The 27,582-nt window shown below is 34.0% G+C and overlaps 1 protein-coding gene across 1 annotated transcript; it reads left to right on the top strand.

The window, feature by feature from the left end:
* The first annotated feature begins 2,451 nt into the window (after positions 1 to 2,451).
* LOC149420157 (serine protease Hayan-like) lies at positions 2,452 to 22,320 on the top strand. Its single transcript, XM_089636426.1, has 9 exons — positions 2,452 to 2,647; positions 5,029 to 5,143; positions 10,339 to 10,418; positions 10,504 to 10,592; positions 17,630 to 17,745; positions 18,414 to 18,560; positions 19,059 to 19,168; positions 21,047 to 21,210; positions 21,994 to 22,320. Exons 1-9 carry the CDS (start codon positions 2,563 to 2,565, stop codon positions 22,180 to 22,182), a joined length of 1,095 nt encoding a protein of 364 aa, XP_089492552.1. The 5' UTR covers positions 2,452 to 2,562; the 3' UTR covers positions 22,183 to 22,320.
* Positions 22,321 to 27,582: the final 5,262 nt, after the last annotated feature.

Raw genomic sequence — 27,582 nt, 5'->3', positions numbered from 1 at the left:
GAAAATAGAATGAAGAATAATAAATTATACTCGTATGTTATCTTCAATTAAAATGTCAGTTGCACTAAATTTAAAGATACAATTTCAGGCAATAAACGATTATTTAAAGCAGTAGCATCTAGTGGCAAATATGTTAAAAAGTGATGTTATGCTTACCAATAATAAATATAAGTTTTAATGTTTACTAAGTGTTTCATTGTATTTACCCTCAGAAATTTTCGGTAACTTTCTCTGTTTTTTTTGGCCAAAATCAAAGGGGTTTTTGATTTAAAGGACACTTCGATGTTCGACAAATTTTACCAAAAAAAAATCAAAAGGGGGACCTTTTGATAAAAAATGTTCGGTTTTTTTTTATCTGGACCATCTGGCAACCCTATACGTAAAGTTGAATTAAAGGACTACAAACAAGAATAAAAACATAAATTAGCTGCGCTCCACATCCTTATAAATCACTAGCTGACGTGTACATGTCATGATGGCGTGGAAAAAGCGCTGGTCAGAGACACTGGAACCAGGGCACTTGTAATCCGAGTAGCGCTTGCCAGGAACGGCGATCTGGACAAGGCGCTATGATGATGTTCCGATGGAGTCCATAGTGGTACGGGCGAAGCCGGGTACGTTGGCCTTCGCGCTAGTAAGAAGAGCGCGAGTGATCACTCGTTGATTTAACTGACGGCTGATAGATGACTGACTGACTGACTCGCTGCGTCGGGCATATTTATACTACACGGCCGACGGCAGCAGTAGGTAGGTGGATGGCAACTAAATCCTAGGCACTCGCACAGACTGTATGTTTCAGGAACCTTCGACAGCGCGGAAATTATGCCTAGGCGGGAGACTCAAACCTTCTGGCGAGTTCTCGTAATGTGAAAGACGGACTTGCGATGTTATTGTCGTCGATAGGCAAGTAGGTGCTTGATGTACGTAGGTTGCTCTGTTTTGATTTCGACTGCGAGTACGTACCTAAGTAGGTCGAGTGGTTTATTATTAATTATTCAATGGATTATTCTCGACGCCACACTGTTAAAAAACTCTTCGACTCTGTATCTCATTCCAGTGCAGAGATAATGCTTTAAGTCTTCCTCGGGCGACTTTTTCTACCATTCACTACTGTAAACCACTTCGTTTGACCGGTTGGTGGCTGAGTTGACATCGCGTTTGGGTCCCACCCAGGCGTAATGTGTTCAATTCCTCGGCTGGCTAAGTCCTCCATCACAACACAAGCAATATTTTCCTGTTGGTGGTAGTGTGAGATTTTCAAATATTGTTGGGTTAATCGTAACCCGGAAATATTTGTCTATATCTATTTTTTTTTTAAACTTCATAATATCAACTTTAATTCGACTCCGTATCTCATTCCAGTGCAGAAGTAATGCGTTACGTCTTCAAGCGGTAAATTAAACACATATTAACGAGTGTTATTGTTAGAGGCCCGATTCCAAATGTTCCGATGCGACGTGGTGCTTCGCCTTAAAGAGATTTTCAGTTTCATTTCTATTAAAATGCATTAATAACATTTAAAAAAATTGTGTCACTATGTTATCTTTCTGGAATATTGTGGAAGTCCTTTAAAGAATTGAAGGAGAGGAGGTTATGGGAAGGAAGAGTCCGGATAGAGAGGTGAGAAGCACTCCCCCAGCTCCCTCTCCAACACCTGGACATACCTTACCCCAAGAACCCAGACACCCTAATCACCCATGGGAGAGGTGTATCCAACGAATAGTTCCCGAGAAAGTGGTACCCATACCGCCTCCCAAAATGATAAAGTTACAATACGAACAAAACATAAAAATTCGCAAAAAACATGAAGTCACACCCAACGCACCATTTAGTGTAACATTTGAAATCGGGCCGTCAACAATAACACTACTTTTTTAGATGGCTAAACAGATAAACTGCCGCCGATTTAAATTATGCAAGAAAAAGACCTCGCCAAAATTTTTATTTTTATTTTATTTTGCGATGTTCGGGCAAACTATTTAAATCTTTTACGATAATTTTCTAAAGAACTAAAATTTCTACATCATAGAATAATACCATAACCGAAAAGAAGTTCGTTAGAAGGAGATTTTGAATTTTAAAATAGTTTTTATTGGCCTGATGCTTTATTTTTTTCTAAGCTCACAAAAAGACTTATCTAAATAATTTTTCGATTGTTTCAAAGGCCAACTCTTCTGTTATATTCGCAGTATTTAATCAAAGCATCTTTAATATTTCTAAGCGATCAAATTTTCAAACCAAAAACACATCATTTTGTGTTTTTTCGTTTTAGTGCTTCGCCTTAAATGTGTATACCCCTACTAACCAATGCGGGCCCCAACCATTCCCGGACTTAAGAGCAGCCTGTAGCTCATTGCCCATTTGCCCAGATGTTAGCTACACCTCTGCGTCGACCACTTGGTCAAGCAGCGTTCTACTCTGAGATAACCCAACAATAATAATAATAATAATATATAAGTTATAATGTTTTCAAGCAGAGCGCTCTTCGAGTCAGACGTGTGTCTTTGAAACCAAGGTGATACCTTCAGACAAAGTCTAAACGTTACCTGTAAACAATTCAAGATGGGCACAAATGTCAGGTGTTTGTTTCTTGTCATGTGTTTTTTAGTCTCGAGAATATATGCGCAGTTGGACGAAGACTCTATTGGTATGTAGCTATTCACAGTTACTATTAATGATATCTTGTTTAATATATGTAATGTAGGGTGCTTTGATATATACGTAAACCTATGCACAAAATAATAATGTTGGTTTTAACTTCTTTTAATGCTATACATACTTATTAATTTTTACCAAAAATCTCTGGAAACACTACACTTGATTTCAACTTAAATATCTACTGGAGACAACTATTTATGTCGGGGGTTTGAGTAAACATGTAGAAAACGGGTTTTTATGGTGATAGTTTTATTTTCTTTAATAATTTATTCGTATTTCCTGACCTTCAAACATAACTTTGATTGGGAAAAAATGGAACATTAATCGTCTGCCACCGCATAAATAGATAAGTTGAAACCAAGTGCTATTTATATATTTTTACGAATCAATCGTGCAGCGGAATTCGACAAATTATTATAAGCAATAATTAGTCGCCTGTAATATCAATACAAATTGAAAATATCGCCCGAGTAAAATATAAATGCCGCCTGAATAAGCCGACGTTGCTCAGTGGTTCAGAGCGTCTGACCGGACATCAGAAGGCGCGGGTTCAATTCCCGTCGGCGGCATTTATTTTTACTCGGGAGATATTTTCAACTGTCTTATAAACATTTTTTTTTCAATAAAACAATAAAAAGGAATTCGACAAGTTTATCATTTTATCTATCCTCTTAAAACCTCTGGATATGTAAGATTGTTCTTTCCTTGTCGTGTTTTGTAATAAATACTAGCGCAGACCAGTGATAAATCACGGGTTAATATAAATGTCGAATTTGTTAAACTAACAGTCATTATAAATCATGAGATATTATAACTGTAGGATTTGTGAAGCTGAAAATATTTATAAAAAATTGGTTCTTTCAAAAACAAATATTGTCAAAATATATGTATTTTTGGTTGAAAAATCAGATAGATAGATAGAAACGTACATTTCGAATGAATAGCAGAACTTGAAAATCACGAAATCTGTCAAAATTTTATTTAAAAGAAATACACTTCAAGGACCAAATTTACTATACAGCTTGTCTGGACCTTCCTATTTCCAAAATGACACTGAAATTCAAAGCCAATTTCAGTTCATTGAACGTGAATAACTTGAGGCAGGAATATTTAACTTTTCATGCACGTATAACCAATTATGTTTTATTCTATAACATTAACTTAAGTAGAATAAACGATAATGTGTTAAAGGTTTTCAAAAATGTGCTCAAACTTCAAATCGTTTTCTGGCAACCTATTCAAAGGTTTTAGGGAAATTTTTAAATGGCTTAAAAATTTTAATTCAATTACTTCATTGCATTACGAAAACTTTTATTTTCGATTGTTTCTGACTTTCAACCTTCAAGGCTGTTCAAGGCCATCATTTCAAATTCTTCCAGTGACGAAAATTCAACAAACTTAACGTCATATCAATTAAACAACTCTAATTTCAACTCTTATTCTAAAACAATTTACCTTTGCATACATAAATACAAAACACAATAAGATAACAACTAACGCGTATGTTAAAAGCGCTAGTTCTCAGGGTCAAAAATATATCCAACGAGTATCTACAAATACAATATTTTGGCACAAAAGCTTCCAATACTATCGTTTAAAGTTGTATGTAAATTTTATGCATCCAAACTTTCTATATCTGAAAACTTGTTTTTGTTAGTTAACATAGTCTACACCCGAGTACCTCAACTATCGTTTTTTGTAGTTAACATAGTCTACACCCGAGCAGCTCAGCTATTGTTTTTCTCAGTTAACATAGTCTACACCCGAGCAGATCAACTATTGTTTTTGTTAGTTAAAATAGTCTACACCCGAGCAGCTCAACCATTGTTTTTGTCGGTTAACATAGTCTACACCCGAGCAGCTCAACTATTGTTTTTGTCAGTTAACATAGTCTACACCCGAGCAGCTCAGCTATTGTTTTTCTCAGTTAACATAGTCTACACCCGAGCAGCTCAACTATTGTTTTTGTCAGTTAACATAGTCTACACCCGAGCAGCTCAACTATTGTGTTTGTCAGTTAACATAGTCTACACCCGAGCAGCTCAACTATTGTTTTTGTCAGTTAACATAGTCTATACCCGAGCAGCTCAACTATTGTGTTTGTCAGTTAACATAGTCTACACCCGAGCAGCTCAACTATTGTTTTTGTCCGTTAACATAGTCTATACCCGAGCAGCTCAACTATTGTGTTTGTCAGTTAACATAGTCTACACCCGAGCAGCTCAACTATTGTTTTTGTTAGTTAACATAGTCTACACCCGAGCAGCTCAACTATTGTTTTTGTCAGTTAACATAGTCTACACCCGAGCAGCTCAACTATTGTTTTTGTAAGAAAATGATTGTTATATTAATTTTGAATTTGAATCTTAGATACTATGGGTACAATCCACGTTACCAACACAACGGAAGAAGGAAAGTCCTGTGATTTGAAAGACGGGTCACGCGGGACGTATTTATCAGGCGATAATTGTGAAGATGTTCTCAGGTGAGGCAATTATTATTTTTTTAATATCTAATAAAATAAGACTAAATTAACTACTCTCAAACGAAAATTGCAAAACAGATAACCCAAGACCTCTTCATTTACCGGGAGAGTGCTCTGACCTCTGAGCTAATTCGACAATATAAACCTACATCATTTTAACTGTGTCTTACTCTGACTGCGAGCTAACAACATTTATTTTTTTATTGCTGATTTTATGTATGATTGTAAGATTATAGTCTTAGATAAATATATATATCCATTTTTTTTATTTTAATGTGCGACATCTATTGACTTTTTCATAAGTCTTGGATAAATATTTTTATTTTTATGAAAAAATTAATGATTGATTTTTCAATCAATGAAGACAATATTAACGACTCTATAAATTTTCGTATTAAAAATATTAAATATAATTTTTGAAATCTCAATGGTAGAAGAAGCCGGGGACGCCTCAGGAATACTTGGCACGATCAAGGAAATCCGATACTTGAGTCGGCCATGTCAAGAGTTACAATAAGATAAGAGTATGTATGAGACGATATATAAATGTGAATGAGGCAAGGAGCGTGTGCCAAGACCGAGTTGTTTGGCGGTCCATCCTTTCTGCCTACCCTGGTGGGGAAACAGCGTGATGGTTATTTTATTTTTCCCGACATTTTTCGTTAAACATTCCCGAGTTACAAAGAACCCTCACAGTAAGCAGAAATGTTGCATGTTCCATAGTGAAGGTATTAGATAGCAGACAAATTATCATTGACCCACTAAGCCGGGCGGTAACCTGACGCTTTTATCAACTCAGCTATTATTTGTTATTATTTGCTAAGAGTAGCAAGGTTCTGTTTCAAATCGAACGTTTGGCATTTTATCTGCTTGTAAATTAGTTTGCAAAAACCTGCTGAATCAAATTTATTTACTTTTTTTTAATTTTCATTTACATACACAATAGCACCCATTTGAAATAGAGGCGAAACGAATAAGAAAACCATGATAAAAGACTAGTTTATGTGTCAATTTTTTTTTTTTTTAATGGAATACCACACAAGAGTCCCAACTGCTCTCAACCGTCTGGAGCCAGTGAGACTATGGCATGATGAATGTTTAGAAGCTGAAGGTATTGTAAAGGGAAAGGTTGGTGAAATAAAACCTGGCTGTTCAGATCTGATCACCAAACACGGCTAAAGTCACTTTATGCAACGTTTAAATTCTGAATAGTGGTCTTGCACCAGGGCGGTACTAAGATTATCTTCCACTCTAGAACGTTCCTCAAATATCCTACATATTATTTTAAATGAAAAAAAATTTGAAATATCACAAATTATTCAATTTTTTCATACCACGGGATTTGAACCCGCAACCTCCGGATTGCTAGTCGATAGCCTTACCCCTCGACCACGGACACCGGATTCAAGACAACCTAAAGCACTATAGAAATGAGGAAAAGGCGAAGGTGAGTCGCGCACGAATTTGCATGCACCGCGTATGTGACACACGTGATTGTACACAGTGTACACCGTCCTTGAGGACGATGCATATCAGCCAAATATTATTTTTATTATATCTGAACTGTCCCAACAACAATCTTCTGTGTTTATTTAGTGACAAATATTATTATTAGTATAATGAATTGTCCCAGCAACAATCTTCTGTCTTTATCATTATTATTATATCAGAACTATCCCAGAAACAATCTTCTAATTTAGTGAAAATCTTCTAATTTAGTGTCAATATTATAATTTAGTAAAAAAAATGGCCACTGAGTCATTAAATTCATTGTTCTGTTTCTGGTCTAGGTGTGGATAGGTCTTATGTTAATTAAATTCATTGTTCTGTTTGAGGTCTAGGTGTAGTTAGGTCTTATGTTAATTAAATTCATTGTTCTGTTTCTGGTCTAGGTGTAGATAGGTCTTGTGGCTTAAAGTCAATAAATCCACCTAGTTTTCACCGTTAATGCCATATTTTTAGGTTTCATAAATTTGGAACATTAAGGCAAGCGGTTGCTCAAATTTTTTAGCAAATCGATTATAGGATACCGAGTTAATAGTTATGAATAACATACGTACAAAACGTTATTAAATAAAATAGAAAAGATTCAACTCCGTGTTCTAAAATTGATTTTTGAAAAAAATGTTTCTCCACATTCATAGTACGGTAGATTACCAATTAACGCTGGATGATTTCTGGAACACAGAATGCAAAAGCCCTATGAACCATAATTTTTTACTAGGTATAGAGAAGGACAAATGTTTCAAATTAATAAGTCACAAAATGTTATTGGTTCTTTTATTAATTTCTAATTGTTCAAGTAAATTTAATCTAAGGCCCTTTCTTTCTATGTGCAAGGGTTTAAGTTCATTGTTGGCAAGCGGGACGTTATTTATTACTAAGAGATGTTCTGCGAATTTTGAAAAGGTGCTTTTATTATTATAACATCTTATATGTTCTTTGAATCTAGTTGAGAAAGCCCTTCCCGTCTGTTCGATATAAGTAGCGTTGTAGTGGGCGTGCGAACATTTTAATTCATATGTGCCACTATTATTAAGTTTAGGATTTCTACTTTTAAAGTTTTTAAGGTTTGTTCCTATGTTATTATTGGTTTTGAAAGCTATATTTAGACCGCATTTTTTATTTCTTTTGCTATTTTTATGGATATTGGACCGATAATTCGAGACATGCAAATTTTTCTATATTTTTTTTTCTTTCTGTCTAAGTAGATCATGAAAACAAATATCTAGGTATCTATAATATTAATAACTAAAATATAACATACAACAAGTGAAACATTAAACTATTAGAATTAGAATTAGAAACAAAACGTACTGATAATATTTACGTATAAAAAGTGTAAAAATTAAAGAGATTTGTTACAATCAAACTGAAAATTACTCATAATTAAAAACAACTGCATTAAGATATATTTTTTTAAATTGATACTTTCTATTCAGCGCTTTTAATGTTAGCAGTTGGCCGTTTCCACTGTGGTATATAATGTTACATCAATGGCTGTTTCATTTTATTTGTTTTCGTGATTATTTTCATCAATAGCTTAAATGTTATCAGTATTATGTGAAAAGGTGAAGAAGATTGATAAGGGAGGTTAAATAACACATATTATTAATAACATTATATTATTATTATTATATTTGTATTTCATATTAAATATTGTTAACTATATCTAGAAAACATTATTCTGGAATTTCCAAACTGCCAACGTGATATTTTTTTATGTCTTTTCTCTTTCAAACTCACTTCTTGGGTTTTTCGTGACATTTCATCATTTATAAACAAAACGATTTATAAAAGGTAAAATCTTTATTTTATTTTATTTTATGTCTATGTTGATCCAGGAAACATGGGTCGATAGTGCAATATAATATACATGTTGCTAAGGGACGTATTGATTTTTTCAAATTATTTTTTTTTCATCATGTCATCACTGGTCACTCAGCCTAGTAACCGACCAATCCCTCAACCCAATCCTAACTGCCCAATACTACTTAACTGATTTTTAATATTTTAAATTGGAAAAAAAACATGTCACCGGATTCTAAAGTTTTGTTTACATTTTTACTCAAAATATTTTTTTAAATATTTTTTTATCAATATTTTTTCTGGTACATACATTGGTATAATTTTACAATAAAGGAACAACTTTTTTTATATAAACAGTTAAAAAGTAAATAATAATACATTTAGCAGATTATCCAAAAAATCCCACATAGGCATCGCCAGTTTGTGGGTATACTTGTGTTTATTAACAGTTAAAATTTTACTCACATACATACATTATCTTTGTAGAAGATTAGAAAATAAAATTGAAAAAATAAACAATGTTTACTGAATTACAATTCAAAAGACATGATTGAAAAATATTTAAAAAAAAAAAATTAAGTTACATCTGGTCAGATGTTACAGCAGGTCGGATTTTACGGCAAGTAAATGTTTGTGTCAATGGTATTTATCCAAGACTCAATATGATTCATCAAACAGTTAAAAAGTAAAGTAAAACTCCTTTAACAAAATAACCAAAAAACCAACAACAAAAAAAACAAAAAAAAACAACCATTTGTCAAAGTTAAAATTTTTACCCACATTAAAAAGATTAGAAAAATATAAAAAAGAAAGGAAAAAGTGTCTTAAGAATTAGTTACCTGATATCTTTGCTACAGCGCTATGATCACCTTGAGAGCGTTCCGGCCCCTACACTAATTTTTAATCTTTGTGGTTCCATATCTTCTAGATATTTAATAATATATCTTATGTAAGGATGTGTCGCTGGTATTTAACACGAGTAGTTCATTTCCTTCTAGCCAGATTAGTGGCAAATTTAGCGGGTTCGTTGTTGTGTTTGAGTACGACGACGAATGATTTCTTTGAATTTTACAAGTTATGTTGACTTGCGTACTCTTTCTATGGCTTATAATTTGTAATTAAAAAGTCAAAAGTTTTGTAGAAAGTTCTATAATAAATTACCCATCTCTTCATAACTCGTTCCTTTTTACAGTTTTTTTGTTTCAGTTCTTGCTTGATTTTGAGACATTATTTGGTTTTAACTTAAAACAATCAAATTGATTACAATTTTTTTCAATCATTTCTTTGACGAAAACGACTACTTTCTACAACAATTACAAGTGCATTTGATATTATTGTATACTTTATATATGAGATTGCACAAACCTCCTCACCCGGAATAAAAAAATATTATTTTTATATTTGCACAGCTACATATAATAATAATAGTTTGTAATTACAATTACAATTGAATTTAATATTACAATTTCAATAAAATTTATACTATAATTATAAGTATAATTTTTGTTTTATTATTTATATTCTATTCACGTAAATACAGTTTACATAATAAGTACCAGTAATACAAAAAATAGTAATAATCAGCAACTTTATAGGTTATTGGTGGCGTTTAGTAAACACCTCACTAGAACCTGTACTGGGTGTCCGCGCATGTTTTATATAAAGTGTTATCATGCCGTCATAAGTGATGCAGCATCTTCCTCAAGGAGTATACTGTGCTTGCACTCAAGGCTGCAGTATTTTAATTTACAATTTCAAATAAATTCATAATTATAATTTTATTTTAAATCGCAATTAAAATTGTAAATATAATAAAATTACAAATATCATTACAATTACATTTATAATTTCAACCACAATTACATTGTATGTTTCTTTTTCAACAGTCAAACGGAGCAACCACTGATGGATAAAAGTGGACAATTTGCTTGCTGCGGGAACTATTCCACTTACATGGTGGAAAAGGGTACTGATACATTTCCAACTTAAACGATGTTGACATATTATAGATTATACATTGTGTAATATTATAATACCTACTTATTTTCTAGTGTGTGAACGTCTCACCGAAAAGGACCAAAACGTTAGAGTACAAACACTCGCAGGCAGCCACGTCGAATTGGGTGACTTTCCTCACGTGGTAACTAATATAAACAAGATAATATTGCATTTTTGAAACTTTTATAATAATCATAACATTTCTTTTTAAATACATTCATTCTCAGACTTTCGGGCATTTCATCATACATCTTTAGTCCTTTGTACATTAGGCAGTTCTGTGATTTTAATTTCTTCATATGTGGCAATCGAATTCTATTTACATTTCTGGTTTCGTAATTATGAACATCTCTATTAAAAATAATTTCATCCTTAAAATAATAATAATAATGATTGGATTATTTATATAGCGCCGTTTTCGTGAGAAAATCACCTCAAGGGCGCTTAACAACTTAATTTATGCATTGATCACTTAGACTTAATTACTTTTGGTTTATAACTAAGTTTCATAGATAGAGAGAGACTTATAACTAAGACTAATGTCGAGTCATTTACAACTAAGACTTTTAACTAATTACTTAAGCTATACATATTTTTATGACCAAGTGGGCATTTACACAATACCGCTATAATACGACTTACAACTACGGCTTAAACTAGAGATTTACGACTAACATACATATTTAATTTGTATTTTCAAATACCGATTGTTATGATTTCTGCCCGTGGTGTCAGTTATAAAATATTATTAAAAAAATTGTTTACGCGTAATATACGGTTAAAAACGGTGAAAAAAAAAGTCAAGTTGAAAAATCCCCTGGACTGAGCAATGAAATACTACTGATGAAAAAAAAAATAAAAAAGGTCATCATTCTGGATACGACAAGTTGAAAAGGTGAGTCTTTAGTTTTGCTCTGAACTCAGATGAGCTTTCGATCTTTCGCAGATATGAAGGGAGTTTGTTCCAAGCTGTTGGGCCTGCTACTGCAAAAGCTCGGTCTCCAAAATTGGTATTGTGATTGCGCATAGGTACTGAAAGTCTACCTATGGCTGTTGAAGATGCTGATCGAAGCGTTGCTTGCCTAACGTTAACATCGTTTGGAATGCAGAGTTCCGAAAAGTAGGCTGGCGCCATATCATGTAAGGCTTTAAAAACCATCCAGCAGAGTTTGAATTGGATTCTCTCAGGGCACTTAAGCCAATGAAGGTTTCGCAAATGTTGTGAGATGTGGGAATATTTGGACACGCCAGTTATCAGCCTTGCTGCGGCATTGAAAACTGACTGAAGTCTGTCAGTGTATATTTTAGGGAGACTTGCGTATATGCCATTGCAATAGTCGAGTCGTGATACAACGTAGGAGTTTACCAACATCTTTGTGCCGTTAGCCGGAATATTTCTTTATATAGATTTGATTTGACGCAGATGAAAGAAACCTGCGCTTACTGTTTTGTTAATTTGGGATTTGAGTGAGAGATCTTCATCTAGATGAACACCTAGGAGTTTAATGTCATTTTTAGGGATGATGTTGCAGCCAGAGGTAATGAGAGGAGTTTTGTCTAACATTGACTGGCGCTTTTTTGTTGCTGTTCAGAGAAATTCTGTTTTGGATGGATTTAGTCTAAGTTTGTTCGAAGACATCCACTCTGTTATGGCACCAATGCATTTAACAGTGATATCTTTTAATTTGTCTTTCTCATTCGGTACACAGTAGAAATAGATTTGTTGATCGTCAGCATAGCAATGGGAAAGAAGTCCGAATGAATCTATAATTTTGGCAACATCATTGATGAACAAAATAAAAAGTAGGGGCCCCGAGACTGAACCCTGGGGGACTCCAGAAGTCAGGGTCACGTAGGGAGAGTTTTTACCGCCCACTTGTACAGATTGGGTTTGGCCACAGAGGTATGATTTTATCCACTTAATAATTTCACCACACAGTCCAAAAGTTTTTTCCAGTCTGTCGATCAGGAAATTGTGATCGATGGTGTCAAATGCTGCACTCAGATCTAATAATGATAGCAAAGCTAGCTTACCTGACTCATTTGCAAGCATCAAATCTGACAACACGCGCAGTAATCCAGTCTCTGTAGAATGGTACCTCCTATTAGCAGATTGGTACTTTGACAGTAGTTCATTTTTCGCCAGATGGGCGGTTATCTGCCTGATCACAATTTTTTCTAGGATTTTTGAGATAAACGGTAGATTTGACACTGGACGATAATTACTTAAATCCTCAGAATCTAGTTGGAGTTTCTTTAAAATTGGTGAGACAAGGGCCTTCTTAAGCACTTGGGGTACCTCGCCTAGGTCAAAAGTTTTGTTATATAAGTAAACTAGGAACGGTACTATATGTTTCAGACACTTTTTCAGAAGCCACGTTGGGATTGGGTCTAAAGCACATTGTTTGTTTAGTGAACTGGACACAATTTTGGTGACTTCTTCCGATGTAGTGTGCGTTTACTTAATAAAAACTTAATATTTTGGCATTTGGTTGATCATGACTTTATGCACAAAAATTAACACATTAAATAAGTGTATTTTTTATTAGAATCCAATTAAGCTGCTCTCTCATTTGATTAATCTCATAGCTCTATTCTGTATAACATCTAGTTTCTTTAAATTTCTTTCATTGGCCAAAGAATGACCAGTGGCCACGTACCCCTTACGATTGTGGCAATAAGGTTGAACTAGCCTCGACGGATTACGGCATAAACTCACCATTAAGTGTACATTATTCTATTTTGTTAAGTTCAAACTGTAATTTAAAAATATTTTCCGATCAGAACTGAAGTTGTTTTATTATCAATGGCGAAGTATGGAATCCAAACATGCAATTTACAATATACATTGGTACATTAAACATGCTGGAACAAATCCATAAAAAAATCTCAGCTACGTCTACTTGAACTTATCCGAAGTTCGTGTACCATACAGACTCACTTGCGGACGCGTGGAACTTATCCGAGGTTCGTGTACCATACAGACTTACTTGCGGACGCGTGGAACTTATCCGAGGTTCGTGTACCATAAAGACTTACTTGCGGACGCGTGGAACTTATCCGAGGTTCGTGTACCATACAGACTTACTTGCGGACGCGTGGAACTTATCCGAGGTTCGTGTACCATACAGACTTACTTGCGGACGCGTGGAACTTATCCGAGGTTCGTGTACCATACAGACTTACTTGCGGACGCGTGGAACTTATCCGAGGTTTGTGTACCATACAAACTTACTTGAAGCAACAAATAGGTTAAGCCTAGAAACCAGTTGGAATACTATGTCCTATACATGCCCGAAAGCTTCAGCGTAGTCGTCGCTATGACTTTTTCAAGATACCACACGGCAGAACAGATGTTCTAGCACTATTCAATTTGGGATGTGGGCTTGGGTACCGCCGCCCTGGGAACCATTTATTGGATAACCAACACCTCCACCATAGATCGACCCAAGTGGTTCGCTACGAGAAGCTAGTTTGGGGAGACCCTTTGACCTCTCCAACACATCGCCTTGCGTCGCAGTGGGAGGGATATATTCGTATGTCCCTCACTCCTGACACACTAATCCCTAGATTCTTACCCAACATATATTTTACCTTCACAGAATTTCCTCTCCCTCCTTTCCTTAAAAATACCCTCCACACATCATCCAAAAAGATGACATAGGCCCTGACGGAAATCATTTTCCTCATGTGTGGGGTTATTGTGAAAAAATAATAATACAGTAATTAAACAAAAAATTAAATAAGAAAAAAAACATAAACAACACGAGGAATAGTGCTTTTGAATAAATACTCCTCTTTAATGCCTTAAGACTTATAATTACTAAAGTATAATAACCTTACCAGAGATTAAGAGAATCAGAATGAAAAGATTATACTGTTAAATAGATTCTATCTATCATAACAAAATAATGTATTAAGGTCGAATATATTCAGAGCTCAAAATCCGGAAGCACTATTCTTTTTACCTATACATAAATACCATCATTCAAATTGTTTCGATAAATAATGATCATCATAAAGCAACTTAAAATTATATATGTTCTAATTAAACAGATACGTAAATAAATCTTTTCTAAAGTTGTAAGTTTTCCAAGAAACATTACGTTGGTATTTTAAAGTCAAATTTGAAAAAAAAATTTTAGCAATAATAATAATAAGTGTTTTAATATCTACCTTTTTGTAACAAATAGAGAAATAAAATAAAATATCTTCGCTGGGATATCCCGTGCTGAGGATTTCATTTACAAACTATAAATATTTAGTAGTATAGATGATGAGTATTTATGAAAAAATTAAGGAATATTTTATTTGAACATTTACAAATATATTATTATTGTTTTTTTTTTTTCATTTGAGTGGTTTCGTTTTCCGTTTTTATTTGGTGTCAGTATATTATCTTTTTCCAATATCCCTGTGTTTTTTTCAGTTGAATGGTTTCGGTTTTCGTTTGTATTTGGTGTCAGTATATTATCTTTTTCCAATATCCCTATGTTTTGTTCAGTTGAATGGTTTCGGTTTCCGTTTGTATTTGGTGTCAGTATATTATCTTTTTCCAACATCCCTATGTTTTTTTCAGTTGAATGGTTTCGGTTTCCGTTTGTATTTGGTGTCAGTATATTATCTTTTTCCAATATCCCTATGTTTTTTCAGTTGAATGGTTTCGGTTTTCGTTTGTATTTGGTGTCAGTATATTATCTTTTTCCAATATCCCTATGTTTTGTTCAGTTGAATGCTTTCGGTTTCCGTTTGTATTTGGTGTCAGTATATTATCTTTTTCCAATATCCCTATGTTTTGTTCAGTAGAATGGTTTCGGTTTCCGTTTGTATTTGGTGTCAGTATATTATCTTTTTCCAATATCCCTATGTTTTGTTCAGTTGAATGGTTTCGGTTTTCGTTTGTATTTGGTGTCAGTATATTATCTTTTTCCAATATCCCTATGTTTTGTTCAGTTGAATGGTTTCGGTTTCCGTTTGTATTTGGTGTCAGTATATTATCTTTTTCCAATATCGCTGTGTTTTGTTCAGTTGAATAGTTTCGGTTTGCGTTTGTATTTGTTGTCAGTATATTATCTTTTTCCAATATCCCTATGTTTTGTTCAGTTGAATGGTTTCGGTTTCCGTTTGTATTTGGTGTCAGTATATTATCTTTTTCCAATATCCCTATGTTTTTTTCAGTAGAATGGTTTCGGTTTCCGTTTGTATTTGGTGTCAGTATATTATCTATTTCCAATATCCCTAAGTTTTGTTCAGTTGAATGGTTTCGGTTTCCGTTTGTATTTGGTGTCAGTATATTATCTATTTCCAATATCCCTAAGTTTTGTTCAGTTAAATGGTTTCGGTTTCCGTTTGTATTTGGTGTCAGTATATTATCTTTTTCCAGTATCCCTATGTTTTAATCAGTTGAATGGTTTAGGTTTCCGTTTTTATTTGGTGTCAGTATATTATCTATTTCCAGTATCCCTATGTTTTTTTCAGTTGAATGGATTCGGTTTCCGTTTGTATTTGGTGTCAGTATATTATCTTTTTCCAATATCCCTATGTTTTGTTCAGTTGAATGGTTTCGGTTTCCGTTTGTATTTGGTGTCAGTATATTATCTATTTCCAATATACCGAGGTTTTGTTCAGTTGAATGGTTTCGGTTTCCGTTTGTATTTGGTGTCAGTATATTATCTTTTTCCAATATCGCTATGTTTTGTTCAGTTCAATGGTTTCGGTTTCCGTTTGTATTTTTTGTCAGTATATTATCTTTTTCCAATATCCCTATGTTTTGTTCAGTTGAATGGTTTCGGTTTCCGTTTGTATTTGGTGTCAGTATATTATCTTTTTCCAATATCCCTATATTTTGTTCAGTAGAATGGTTTCGGTTTCCGTTTGTATTTGGTGTCAGTATATTATCTATTTCCAATATCCCTAAATTTTGTTCAGTTGAATGGTTTCGGTTTCCGTTTGTATTTGGTGTCAGTATATTATCTATTTCCAATATCCCTAAGTTTTGTTCAGTTGAATGGTTTCGGTTTCCGTTTGTATTTGTTGTCAGTATATTATCTTTTTCCAATATCCCTTTGTTTTGTTCAGTTGAATGGTTTCGGTTTTCGTTTGTATTTGGTGTCAGTATATTATCTTTTTCCAATATCCCTATGTTTTGTTAAGTATAATGGTTTCGGTTTCCGTTTGTATTTGGTGTCAGTATATTATCTATTTCCAATATCCCTAAGTTTTGTTCAGTTGAATGGTTTCGGTTTCCGTTTGTATTTGGTTTCAGTATATTATCTATTTCCAATATCCCTAAGTTTTGTTCAGTTGAATGGTTTCGGTTTCCGTTTGTATTTGGTGTCGGTATATTATCTATTTCCAATATCCCTAAGTTTTGTTCAGTTGAATGGTTTCGGTTTCCGTTTGTATTTGATGTCAGTATATTATCAATTTTCAATATCCCTTGGTTTTTTTCAGTTGAATGGTTTCGGTTTCCATTTGTATTTGGCGTCAGTATATTAACTATTTTCAATATCCCTTAGTTTTGTTCAGTTGATTGGTTTTGGTTTCCGTTTGTATTTGGTGTCAGTATATTATCTATTTCCAATATCCCTATCTTATGTTCAGTTGAATGGTTTCGGTTTCCGTTTGTATTTGGTGTCAGTATATTATCTATTTTCAATATCCCTTAGTTTTGTTCAGTTGATTGGTTTTGGTTTCCGTTTGTATTTGGTGTCAGTATATTATCTATTTCCAATATCCCTATGTTTTGTTCAGTTGAATGGTTTCGGTTTCCGTTTGTATTTGGTGTCAGTATATTATCTATTTTCAATATCCTTTAGTTTTGTTCAGTTGATTGGTTTTGGTTTCCGTTTGTATTTGGTGTCAGTATATTTTTTGTTTCCGATCTCCCTATGTTTTGCATCCATCATTTTATTTGAGATTTGAATGTTATAATATTTTTGTAAGTATTGAATGAGAGTGGGTTTTTGTTGTAGAGCTTAGTTAGATATTAAAGGAAAGTTTATTTTTATAAAATGTGGTTTAATATCAGCTTTTTAATGTCTTTTAAATGCGTTAAAGAGTGGACCCGGTGATGTGTATTTTAGAATCATAATTATCTTAATACGTATTTGTCCTAAAGAAGACCCGGTTGGTGTCGAAACTATATACATTACCTACTTAATATAATTTGTTTTTCAGGCATTTGTAGGGTACAAGTCTGAATCGGATTCAAAATTACAGTTTCTTTGTCCGGGTACTCTCGTGTCCGACTTATTTGTCCTGATAGCAGCTCATTGTTTATTCCCTGGTGATCGGTAAGAAATTTTTTTTATATTTTAATCTATTAATACTATTTTTCTAGCTGATACTTACCGCAATTGACCAGCGTTGCTCCTAACAAATCCTTGAAATTAAAATTGTTTCTTTCTTTTATGTAAACCTCGCAACTGGTAGCATTATTTTACTAGAAAAATGCTAATAGGTATCATTATTAATAAAATAACGACTTTTTTCCAAAATGTGTGGAGATTTGTGTAATCTCACAAATCCCATAAAAAATAAATAATGAGAACAACAACAAAAAAGATTAAGTTAAGCTTTAGATTTGACAGGGCCAACAACTTGTCCAGAGTGCTGCGGTTCTTGAGTCTGGACTATTGCGGGATTCCTCGATAAGGATATTTTTGGAGTTTTTGTCTTCTCCCTTAAAACTTGCTTCCCGGACTCTTATGAGGGCTGCAAAACCTGGTACTTGCCCTTCCATGAGCATGTTGGAAGCACTTCAGTATCTGGGGAGGCTTATAATCATGCAGTAGGCGTTGTTACTGATAATATTCGACTTTATGCTGAGCGCTCATCTTTGCCGGTCGATGTCATCGTCTTCCGTCAAATTACTCTCGATGACGTGCCCTACATACTTTGTTTCTTCTACGACCAAAAGTGCTGTTTTCTTAGGTTGTACATCAAATGCTTCTGATTTTAGTTCTCTAAAACCTTATTTGGTCCGCCTCGGGACCACCAACCTGATGGGGTCATTTGACACCAACTACACTGACTATTTGATAGCTCAAAGTATACATCATCCGGAGTTCGATAGAATTAAGAAGAGAAATGATATCGGCCTTCTAAGGTAAAGTAGTGTTCATGTTAATTTAATACTAATCAATAATAAAAACAAAACATATTATTATAAATCTATGATTATCAGCATTCAAATGCGTAAATTTTGAGACACCAGACGTATTAAAACGTTTCAAATACTAACACTGAAATTTTAAAAAAAAAATTGTTATATCAATTGGGTACAACCTAGCGCACCACGTGATCTGCACCCGTCTCGTTCCAGCATCACCTTAGGCCGGACGGATTACATGTCACATATTCACATGGCAATATGATCAGTAGCGAAGTGTGATAGAAATTATAAAGTTCAAAGATCAAAGTTCTGAGTTCAAACTTCAAAGCTTAAAATATTGCGTTCAATATTTGATTTATTTAGCCGGTGCAACGCAATCGACGTGTCGCATTGTGATGGTGTAAATTTTCGCTAATAAAATAAAGAACTAAATGTAAACAAAATAAAGACCTAAATGTAAAACACAGTGCACTAATAAGATGGTTTTTCCAGGTTGGCAAGAAAGGTGAAGAAGTTTAGCAAGACCATCCACCCAGCTTGTCTGGACTCTGGTTTGGAAGATCCACGGACTACTATGATTCTTGCTGGCTTTGAGCCAATCGGTAAGTAAAATTTTATTTTCAAACAGAACAATTTATTACCATACTTTTATATATAGTACTTCCGTGAACAATTCACCTCGCTTACAAAGTAGCAGGCGTTTCTAATTTTCCTAAGATGGGTAACATATATGATTGATAATTTAGATGAGAAATTCAGAAACAATGTGAACTCTGGCCGGAATGGAATGCATAAACAAATTAACAGACAGACTTAATGCAAAACAGTCGAGTAAAACAGGATTTCTTTCTTTTCGCTCAGCTAGTAAGCATTTGGTTATTTTTAATGACAACTTTGTATCCCAATTTAGTTGACATTCAAATCATTAAAATGGGGGGAATTTGAAATAAAAAATTTAAAAGTTAAAAATATGCAATACAATAACAAAAAAATCTAGTTTATTAGAGAAACGCACTACTTTTCGTACAAAACGTAAATTTGGGACCAAAATACTAAACCACTCTGAAAAATTATCATTTTTAATCAAAAGATGCATATCTAGTTCGGATTTTTACTACTTTATTTATTTGTGTTTCATATTATACAACGTAAGCCATTAAAAAGGTGCATATCTACTATGGATTTATACTACTTTATTTTATTTATTATTTTTTTTTATATTAACTCCACACGGGAGGCCCTGAAGAAAATAATTTCCCTCAGGGCCTATGTCATCTTTGGGGATGCTGTGTGGAGGGTCTTTTTGTGGAGAGGAAGGAGTGAACATGGGTCTTGAAGAGTCCCATGTTGTAGGAGGGAGGAAACACAGAGGCCGGCAGTTCGTTCCACAGCCGAGCTGTTGAACTTAAGAACGAATCGTAGAAGCGACCCGTTCTCATGTGACAAGTGTCAACTGTGTACAAATGTTGGGCGCGCGTTTGGCGTGTATCCCGACTACGCACCGGTGCTGAAGGGATCAATGACGCTAGTTCCTCAGAGCATCTTCCATTGTAATACCGATAGAACAAGGACAGCATACCTACCTGACGCCTGTGCTCTAAAGATTGCAGTCCGCTTGTTAAGATTGGGGAATCTATCAAACGGACCGCCCGTTTTTGCACAGAGTCAAGGGTTTTTTTCAGGTATTTAGGGGCTCCGGACCAGAGATGGCTGCCAAATTCGACAGTAGGGCGCACTTGCGATTTGTATAGGGTCAGCAGTTGTGTACTATTAAAGTATTTGCGGGCCCTGTACAGTACGCCCAGCTTCTGAAAGGCCAGCTTTACTCTGGCTTCGATGGAGCCCCCATACCTGAGCTGGTCACTTATAGTTACACCAAGCATATCAATGGAAGGCCTGTTCGGAAGATTGCTTCCGTTGAAGGAGACTAGATTATCATTTAGATCCCTTTTAGACGTAATCAGACAGGATTGGGTCTTTGAAACATTAAATTCGACGAGATTACTTTTACCCCAGGAGGAAATACTCTCGAGATAACCGTCCATTCTCTGCTTCAAAGCCCTCCGAGCCGTTGGAGTTTGTGTGCCCTTTGGGGGCTTGTTTATTATACTTTTTTATTATACTTATTTATTTGTGTTTGATATTATACAATTTAGGCCACTAAATAGGTGCATATCTAGTACGGATTAATACTACTTTTTTATTTGTGATTCATATTATACAATGTAGGCCATTAAAAAGTTGGTTCTTCATGATTTTAGCGGCAACTTTGTAAATTATTTAAAATGTATAATTTTGCCCAAAACTTTTTTCTTCTTTTAAAGAAATATTAAATTAAAAAAATCATTTTGATTTATTAAATTTGACTTAAAAATTGTGATTTTTTTGATTCTTCAGTATTCCGCTTGTACTGAGAGTTTCCGAACACTGTGTAAATATTTCCTGTTGTGTGTTGCATACATAATAAGTTTTTTTTCTAGGGATGGCTATGCGAAAATCCTCGATGGAGACAGTGAGCCATAGGGAGTGCGTAGCAAGTTACAATACTAGCGCAATCTTCAGGCGTCATAACCCGAAGGGATTACCACAGACTCAAATGTGCGCTTCGATCACCCAAAGTCAAGACTGGAAAAACAACTGTATGGTGTGTAAATTGTGTATTTTACAAATTAAAAATAATAATAATTTGATTTAATAGTAATAATCCTTTGCAGTGCTATGGGTTAAGCCAGTTTGCACTAAAAAATTCATATAATCCAACACCAAGAAAATGAGTATTATTATAATTTATTGAGAATCTCTTCAAATTATTCGTAATCCGATTAAAAACAGAATTGTAGGCCTTTGACTGATGAATTGATAGGATTCGTGATAATTTTTTATTAAAATACAATGTAAAAATCCTAATATTTTAGCATTTCGTCATTATATAAATGAAGGTGCATAGGTGCATCAAGGTAAATGAAGGTGCATAGACACGTGTTCCGATATGTAAGAAATTTGGTAAAAGTTTATCAGGAAACGGCCTGATAAACTTTTAGTAAAAAACGAATGTAAAAATCCTAATATTTTCGCATTTTGTCATTATATATTATCAACGTAAATGAAAATTCATGGACACGTGTTCTTTGAATTTACTAAAAGCTTCAACGACCAATAATACGAAGATAATTGTAAAAAATTAGCAATACTCATTTTTCTCCGTGGACAAGCCAAGATTTTCCATAAAATTTAGAGGAGAGTTTCCGCAACACCAGTTTCATGATAAAACAGAACAAACCTAACTTCCTAACCTAACCTAATCTAACCTAAACTTTATATCGATGAAACTAAGCATTCATACAAAATCGTATCATGTTCTTTTTTATCCGGTAATCTTGCTTTTTAAAAATGAGTCTTAAAATGGAATTGTTATTTTTATTTTCAGATTATGGGAGCAATCCATCTTCCAGTAGATAAAACTTCCTCGCTTTATACTGTGATAGGATTACAATCCTACGGAAAAACTTGTGGAATGGGTTCTCCTGATATTTTCACCAGAGTGACAAAGTACTTGCCCTGGATCACAAAAACAGTCTGGCCGGAAGGAGACATCAGCTTCGCAGATGACTTCTAAAATTTATATTAATATAAATAAAAATAAAACATTTTTCAAACTATGACAAGTACCCACCAAAATACTAAAGCCATTCATTTAGGTACTTAAAATACTAATGCCATAAATATACTTAAAATCGATAAATATGGAGTTCAACACTTTTTTTTCCTTTAAACCTTAACTCTTCTTTCTCCTTGTTGTGTGATATTTGTTATTTACAAACTTTAAGTAATTTATTATAGTGATTTGTTTTTGGGGTATTATGCCGTGTGGCGCTACCTCCTTCTTTAGCCAACGTTTTGGACAGCATTGCAGTGTCCATCATCAGGGCAGATGTGTAATTATTGCACAAAATTAAATTTTTAAATTATATTAAAGAAGGAGGTAGCGTAACACGGTATAATATCCCAAAAACAAATCACTATAGTTCTTTTGGCCGTAAAAATCTCAAATCATTACCTTTAAGTAATTTAATTTGTTTTTAACGGTGGGAGACGAATGAACATTGAGGTTGGATTGTTTCACAGAATTTGAACAATTCATCGAGTCGATTTTCAAGTTCTGTGAAGCTTCTTTTTTTAAAAAAAGAAAGACAAACATTCCCGGGTTACGGATAACCTGAAAATATTTGAAAACCTCCTACTACCACCACAGTAAGCGGAAAATTTTGCTTGTGTTGTGATGGAGGACTTAGCCAGCCGAGGAATCGAACACACTTCGCCTGGATGGGACCCAAACGCGATGGGACCGAAACACTGACCGGTCAAATCCTGTTCTATCCAAGTTCTATTATTATATCATTATTGGCCAGGTGCTTCACAAAACTGAGATTATATCATAAATTGGATAGAACCTTAACAGAACGTGAAAATTAACTTTGAAATTTGATGAATTGTTCACATTCTCTAAAACAACCCGTCCTAAGTCTATTATTTATTAAGGACACTTGGAATGGATATTCTGGAATATTCAATAAGCAGTATTTGGAACGAATTGCATTCAGATAGTACGTATTTTCATCTGGGGGATTTAGTCCGAGAACCTGGAAGAGAGTGAAGAGTGAAGGGGAGAGGGGGCCTACATGTTCCTCAAGTATCTAAATTCAATATAACAACATATTATGGAAAAGTTTGCATTCAGTGTAGTATATTTAGTATTTACATCCAGAGGATAAAGTTCGGTAACCTATAAAAGTATACTAAAGGTGGGGAAACCAGTTCCTTGAGATTCTAGAATATTTTAAATCTATTGCATTCAGTATATTGCATATTTAATTGAATAATTAATATGCGTAAAATATTAAAAACATGGTTTGTTTACCTATATATCGAGGCTCCTGATGTGTAAGTCTGTAAGCTCGTGTGGTATAAGTACCACAATTTTATATTAAAATTAAATCTTACAAACGTTTTCTAATAAACTGTTGGTTTAAAAAAATAAAATGAGGACAATAATTTGGTTTACAGAAACGTTGTCATCTGGCTCGTGAAGATAACAGACACAAAAATGTGCGTTCCATTTTACACAGAAGTTTATTTATTTATATATCTTTATATATATATATATACGCCGAAAAGGGCTTTTACATAGAAGTGATACATGATGCAGTGTACATAAGAGAATATCTGTATTATACAGGAGATACTGACAGTAAATAGATGTAATCCGTTGTAAAGTAGGTACAAAATACACAATTGTAGAATTATTATTACAAGTATAATGAGAAAATATTAAGAAATAATTAAAAGAAAAACAAAATAAAGAAAAAAAAACTAAACATGAAGCAATATTATTAAAACGTAAGAGTAACATAAAGTAAAAAAGAAATTACAACAACACTACATGTAAGACAAAACATTAAAACTAATTTACCAACGCTACTCTAATTTGTAGGATTCGACAAAGTGTTGGTATAGATTTCGCTTGATTCTATAAATGGAGTCAATAAAAAAATCAATAGCACCCCCATACTTGTTGCCCAGATCATGCATCCTATTGGTCAGTGAGTGTGTCTGATAGTTGGTCGTGTATGTATTGCAGAAGAATGTTATATTTTGTCTTGTATTCCTAGTCGGCACATGGAGTTTAATAGTGGCAAGGATGGCAGGTTGAAAAATATTCATTCCATTTTACACAGAAGTTTAAAAATATGCTTTCCATTTTACATAGAAGTTGTAAAATATGCTTGCCATTTTAGAAAGAATTTTGAAAATATGCGTTCCATTTTACACAGAAGCTGAAAAATCAACTTATTTTTCTATGTTAAACTAATTTTTACGAGAAAGGGTTTTTATGCATAGCACAAAGGCAACTTAAATAAATTCTCTGAAGATTTCATAACCCGGAGAAACACTAAAAACTATTATTATAACTGTTTCATCAAAGATGACTATGACGTGACTGGGCCACTCAAAAAAATATTTATTAAAAATATATAAAATTAAAAAGAAAAAACGAAAGAAGATTTCAGTATTTTGGATGACCTGTGTTTCGCGTCGTAACCTTCACTCATCCTGTCAAGGAAAACCAGTTCCGGGAGACCTTAGTGGGATACCTTCACATCCAGCTTAGCCTCGGTATCCGATCAAAATATCAAAAACTCGTAAAGTAGGTAGATACTGCAGCAAAAGAACACTTTTTTATCTGTTGCTAATAACCAAAGACAACATATCTTTTTTTGGGGTCAATTTACAAGGGGCGAACTTCGAAGTTATCATTGCCCATTGTAATTTAAATGTTATAAATTTGTGTAGTAATAATATTTTTTATTTTCTTTCTTGTTCTTTGCAAGTGGATAATTGATATCCACACTGGAATTTCCCGTACTGAGGTGTTTACATATATATATATATATAATATGTACTATAATTGGTATCAGTATGTTTTCTATTTCTAATCTCTTTCTGCTTCGTACCCAACATTTTATTAGAGTTTTATTAGTTGAGTGTGGCATTTTATGAAGATTTGAATATCATAGAACCAGAAGCTTTTTCTCTTTTCTTTTTTCCACATATTGTATTTGTGGTTGTTTGATGGATTGATGTGCGTGCTAGCTGTTATTTCTTGTGTTTGAATTTATGAATATAAAGGAGTATTTATTAATTGTAAAGATTTCGTCAATGCTAGTTTTTACAGGGACTTTCAGTATAATTATAACAATTGGTCTTACAGGTTACACACCTCCCTGCAATCGAAGGCAATATCGGGGCAATGGTGGGGAGCAGCCGAGATCACTTCCTTGATCAAAGCGTGAGTAAACAAATCGGCCTCATCTCTGAATAGCATTAGGTGACATTTGAGGATTTGCAACTTTTGGTTAGACAAAAAAATTCATACGTTTCATAATTAAAAAGTGGCATTCGAGGATTTGCCACTTTTAATGCAAGATTATTTGGCTTAATAAAGAGATAATAAATACTAATGATTCATCTGAAAGAAATAAAAAACATTTTATTGAGAAGAAATCATTTTCAATATCATTGAAAGTTAACAATATAGGTGTTACATCCAAAACTGCTTACGAATTACAGCTTCAGATGTACATTAATGTAGACTACATAATTTAAACCAAATGAATATAATGGTGTTTGTTAGAATTAGGTGTAGTATGTGAAGGAATGAACAATGTATGGAAAAAAATAAAACAGGATAATCAATCACTTACCACTGTATCAAAGCAAATGAGCACACAACACAATCACGATACAGTGAGTTCCACCGTGATACCTCGAGGTAATTATCGCCACAACGAAACGAATGAGTGCTTAAACGATATTAAGCACTTCCAAGATAATCAATTTCCTTCCTATTTTACTTTTCACAACAACTTGTTTTAAAGATAGTACCAATCCTTGTTCTGTTTTAAAAACTGTTCTTGCATTTTTTCCAATTTAAAATACTTTTCCAGCAAGTTTATGGTTAGGTATTGGTAGGAACTGGATCAAAACTGGAACTGGTTAAAGGTAAACTTGTTATGTAAACCATATATCAGTTTGAACCGATCCAAACACACCCACCTGCCGCGCGTTTGTTTCATATTGAACAAGAAAATCAATTAAAATGGAAAATCAATTAGGTTGGAACAAACAGGTTGAAACATGAGTTAATATTAATACCAAAAAGGTGCAGAATCGTAAATACATATTTAGAAAGGGGCATGATTTTTGTACATATTTAAAAGGTGACGACGACAAGGGATATGTCACTTTTTAACGTAGTATTGTTTAGATGACGCTTTTAATTGATTAGTTAAGGGTAAAATACGGTAATACAATATATATTTTTAGGTTGTTATTATATACATTTTGCGAAAAATTGATGATGCGACATTCTTCACAAGGACGGCAGCATGGCGGCAGTATATTAAATTGAAGATGCGATATTCTTCACAAGGACGGCAGCATGGCAGCAGTATATTAAATTGAAGATGCGACATTCTTCACAAGGACGGCAGCATGGCGGCAGTATATGAAATTGAAGATGCGACATTCTTCACAAGGACGGCAGTATATGAAATTGAAGATGCGACATTCTTCACAAGGACGGCAGCATGGCGGCAGTATATTAAATTGAAGATGCGACATTCTTCACAAGGACGGCAGCATGGCGGCAGTATATTAAATTGAAGATGCGACATTCTTCACAAGGACGGCAGCATGGCGGCAGTATATTAAATTGAAGATGCGACATTCTTCACAAGGACGGCAGCATGGCGGCAGTATATTAAATTGAAGATGCGACATTCTTCACAAGGACGGCAGCATGGCGGCAGTATATTTAATTTCATAAGTTTGGTAAGTTAAAAAAATAATTTAATTATGAATTTGTGTTTTTTCACAGCTTATAAGTTTGAAATAATATATCGTATACTTGCGGCACGTTCCAGAATGAAAGATACTCTCAGTATCGCCCTGGTATAAGACCACCATTTAGAATTGAAACGTTGTTTAAAATTGTTTCCACCGTGTTTAGTGACCAGATCTGAAAAGCCAAGTCCTCCCCCACCGTCCTCTTTCCCATCTCTTTACCCTCCTCACTACCTTCAGCCTCAAAACATACCCCAATTATTGCGGCTGCCTTAGTCTCACTTGCCCTATATGGTTTGGAGCAGTTGGGACTCTTGTGCGATATTCACATTAAAAAATAGGAAAAGTATTTTAAAGAAAAAAAAAATCTCGGGTTACAATTAACCTGAGAATATGTTTAAATCTCTTAATACCACCACAGTAAGTGGAAAATGTTGCTTGTGTTGCAATGGAAGACTTAGCCGGCCGAGGAATTGAACTCACAACGCCTGATGCCAACTCAGCCACTGACTGTAAATTTATTATATTATGATGTAAACTGCCACTAACCAGTGATAATATAGATAATATAGACAAAATGTATGAAGTTACTAAATAATTTAGTACATAAAAT

This window comes from Hesperophylax consimilis, chromosome 10, assembly GCF_061612785.1.
Source record: "Hesperophylax consimilis isolate HC1 chromosome 10, BYU_Hcon_1.0, whole genome shotgun sequence".
Taxonomy (NCBI): Eukaryota; Metazoa; Arthropoda; class Insecta; order Trichoptera; family Limnephilidae; genus Hesperophylax; species Hesperophylax consimilis.
The sequence above is the reverse complement of the archived record's forward strand: the minus strand, read 5'-3'. Positions and strand labels throughout refer to the sequence as shown.

Coding starts and splice junctions, on each gene's coding strand:
- LOC149420157 (XM_089636426.1), top strand. CDS start 2,563: ATGGGCACAAATGTCAGGTGTTTGTTTCTTGTCATGTGTTTTTTAGTC. Junction 10,419..10,503: donor CACTTACATGGTGGAAAAGG/GTACTGATACAT, acceptor CTTATTTTCTAG/TGTGTGAACGTCTCACCGAA. Junction 19,169..21,046: donor TGCTGGCTTTGAGCCAATCG/GTAAGTAAAATT, acceptor TTTTTTTTCTAG/GGATGGCTATGCGAAAATCC.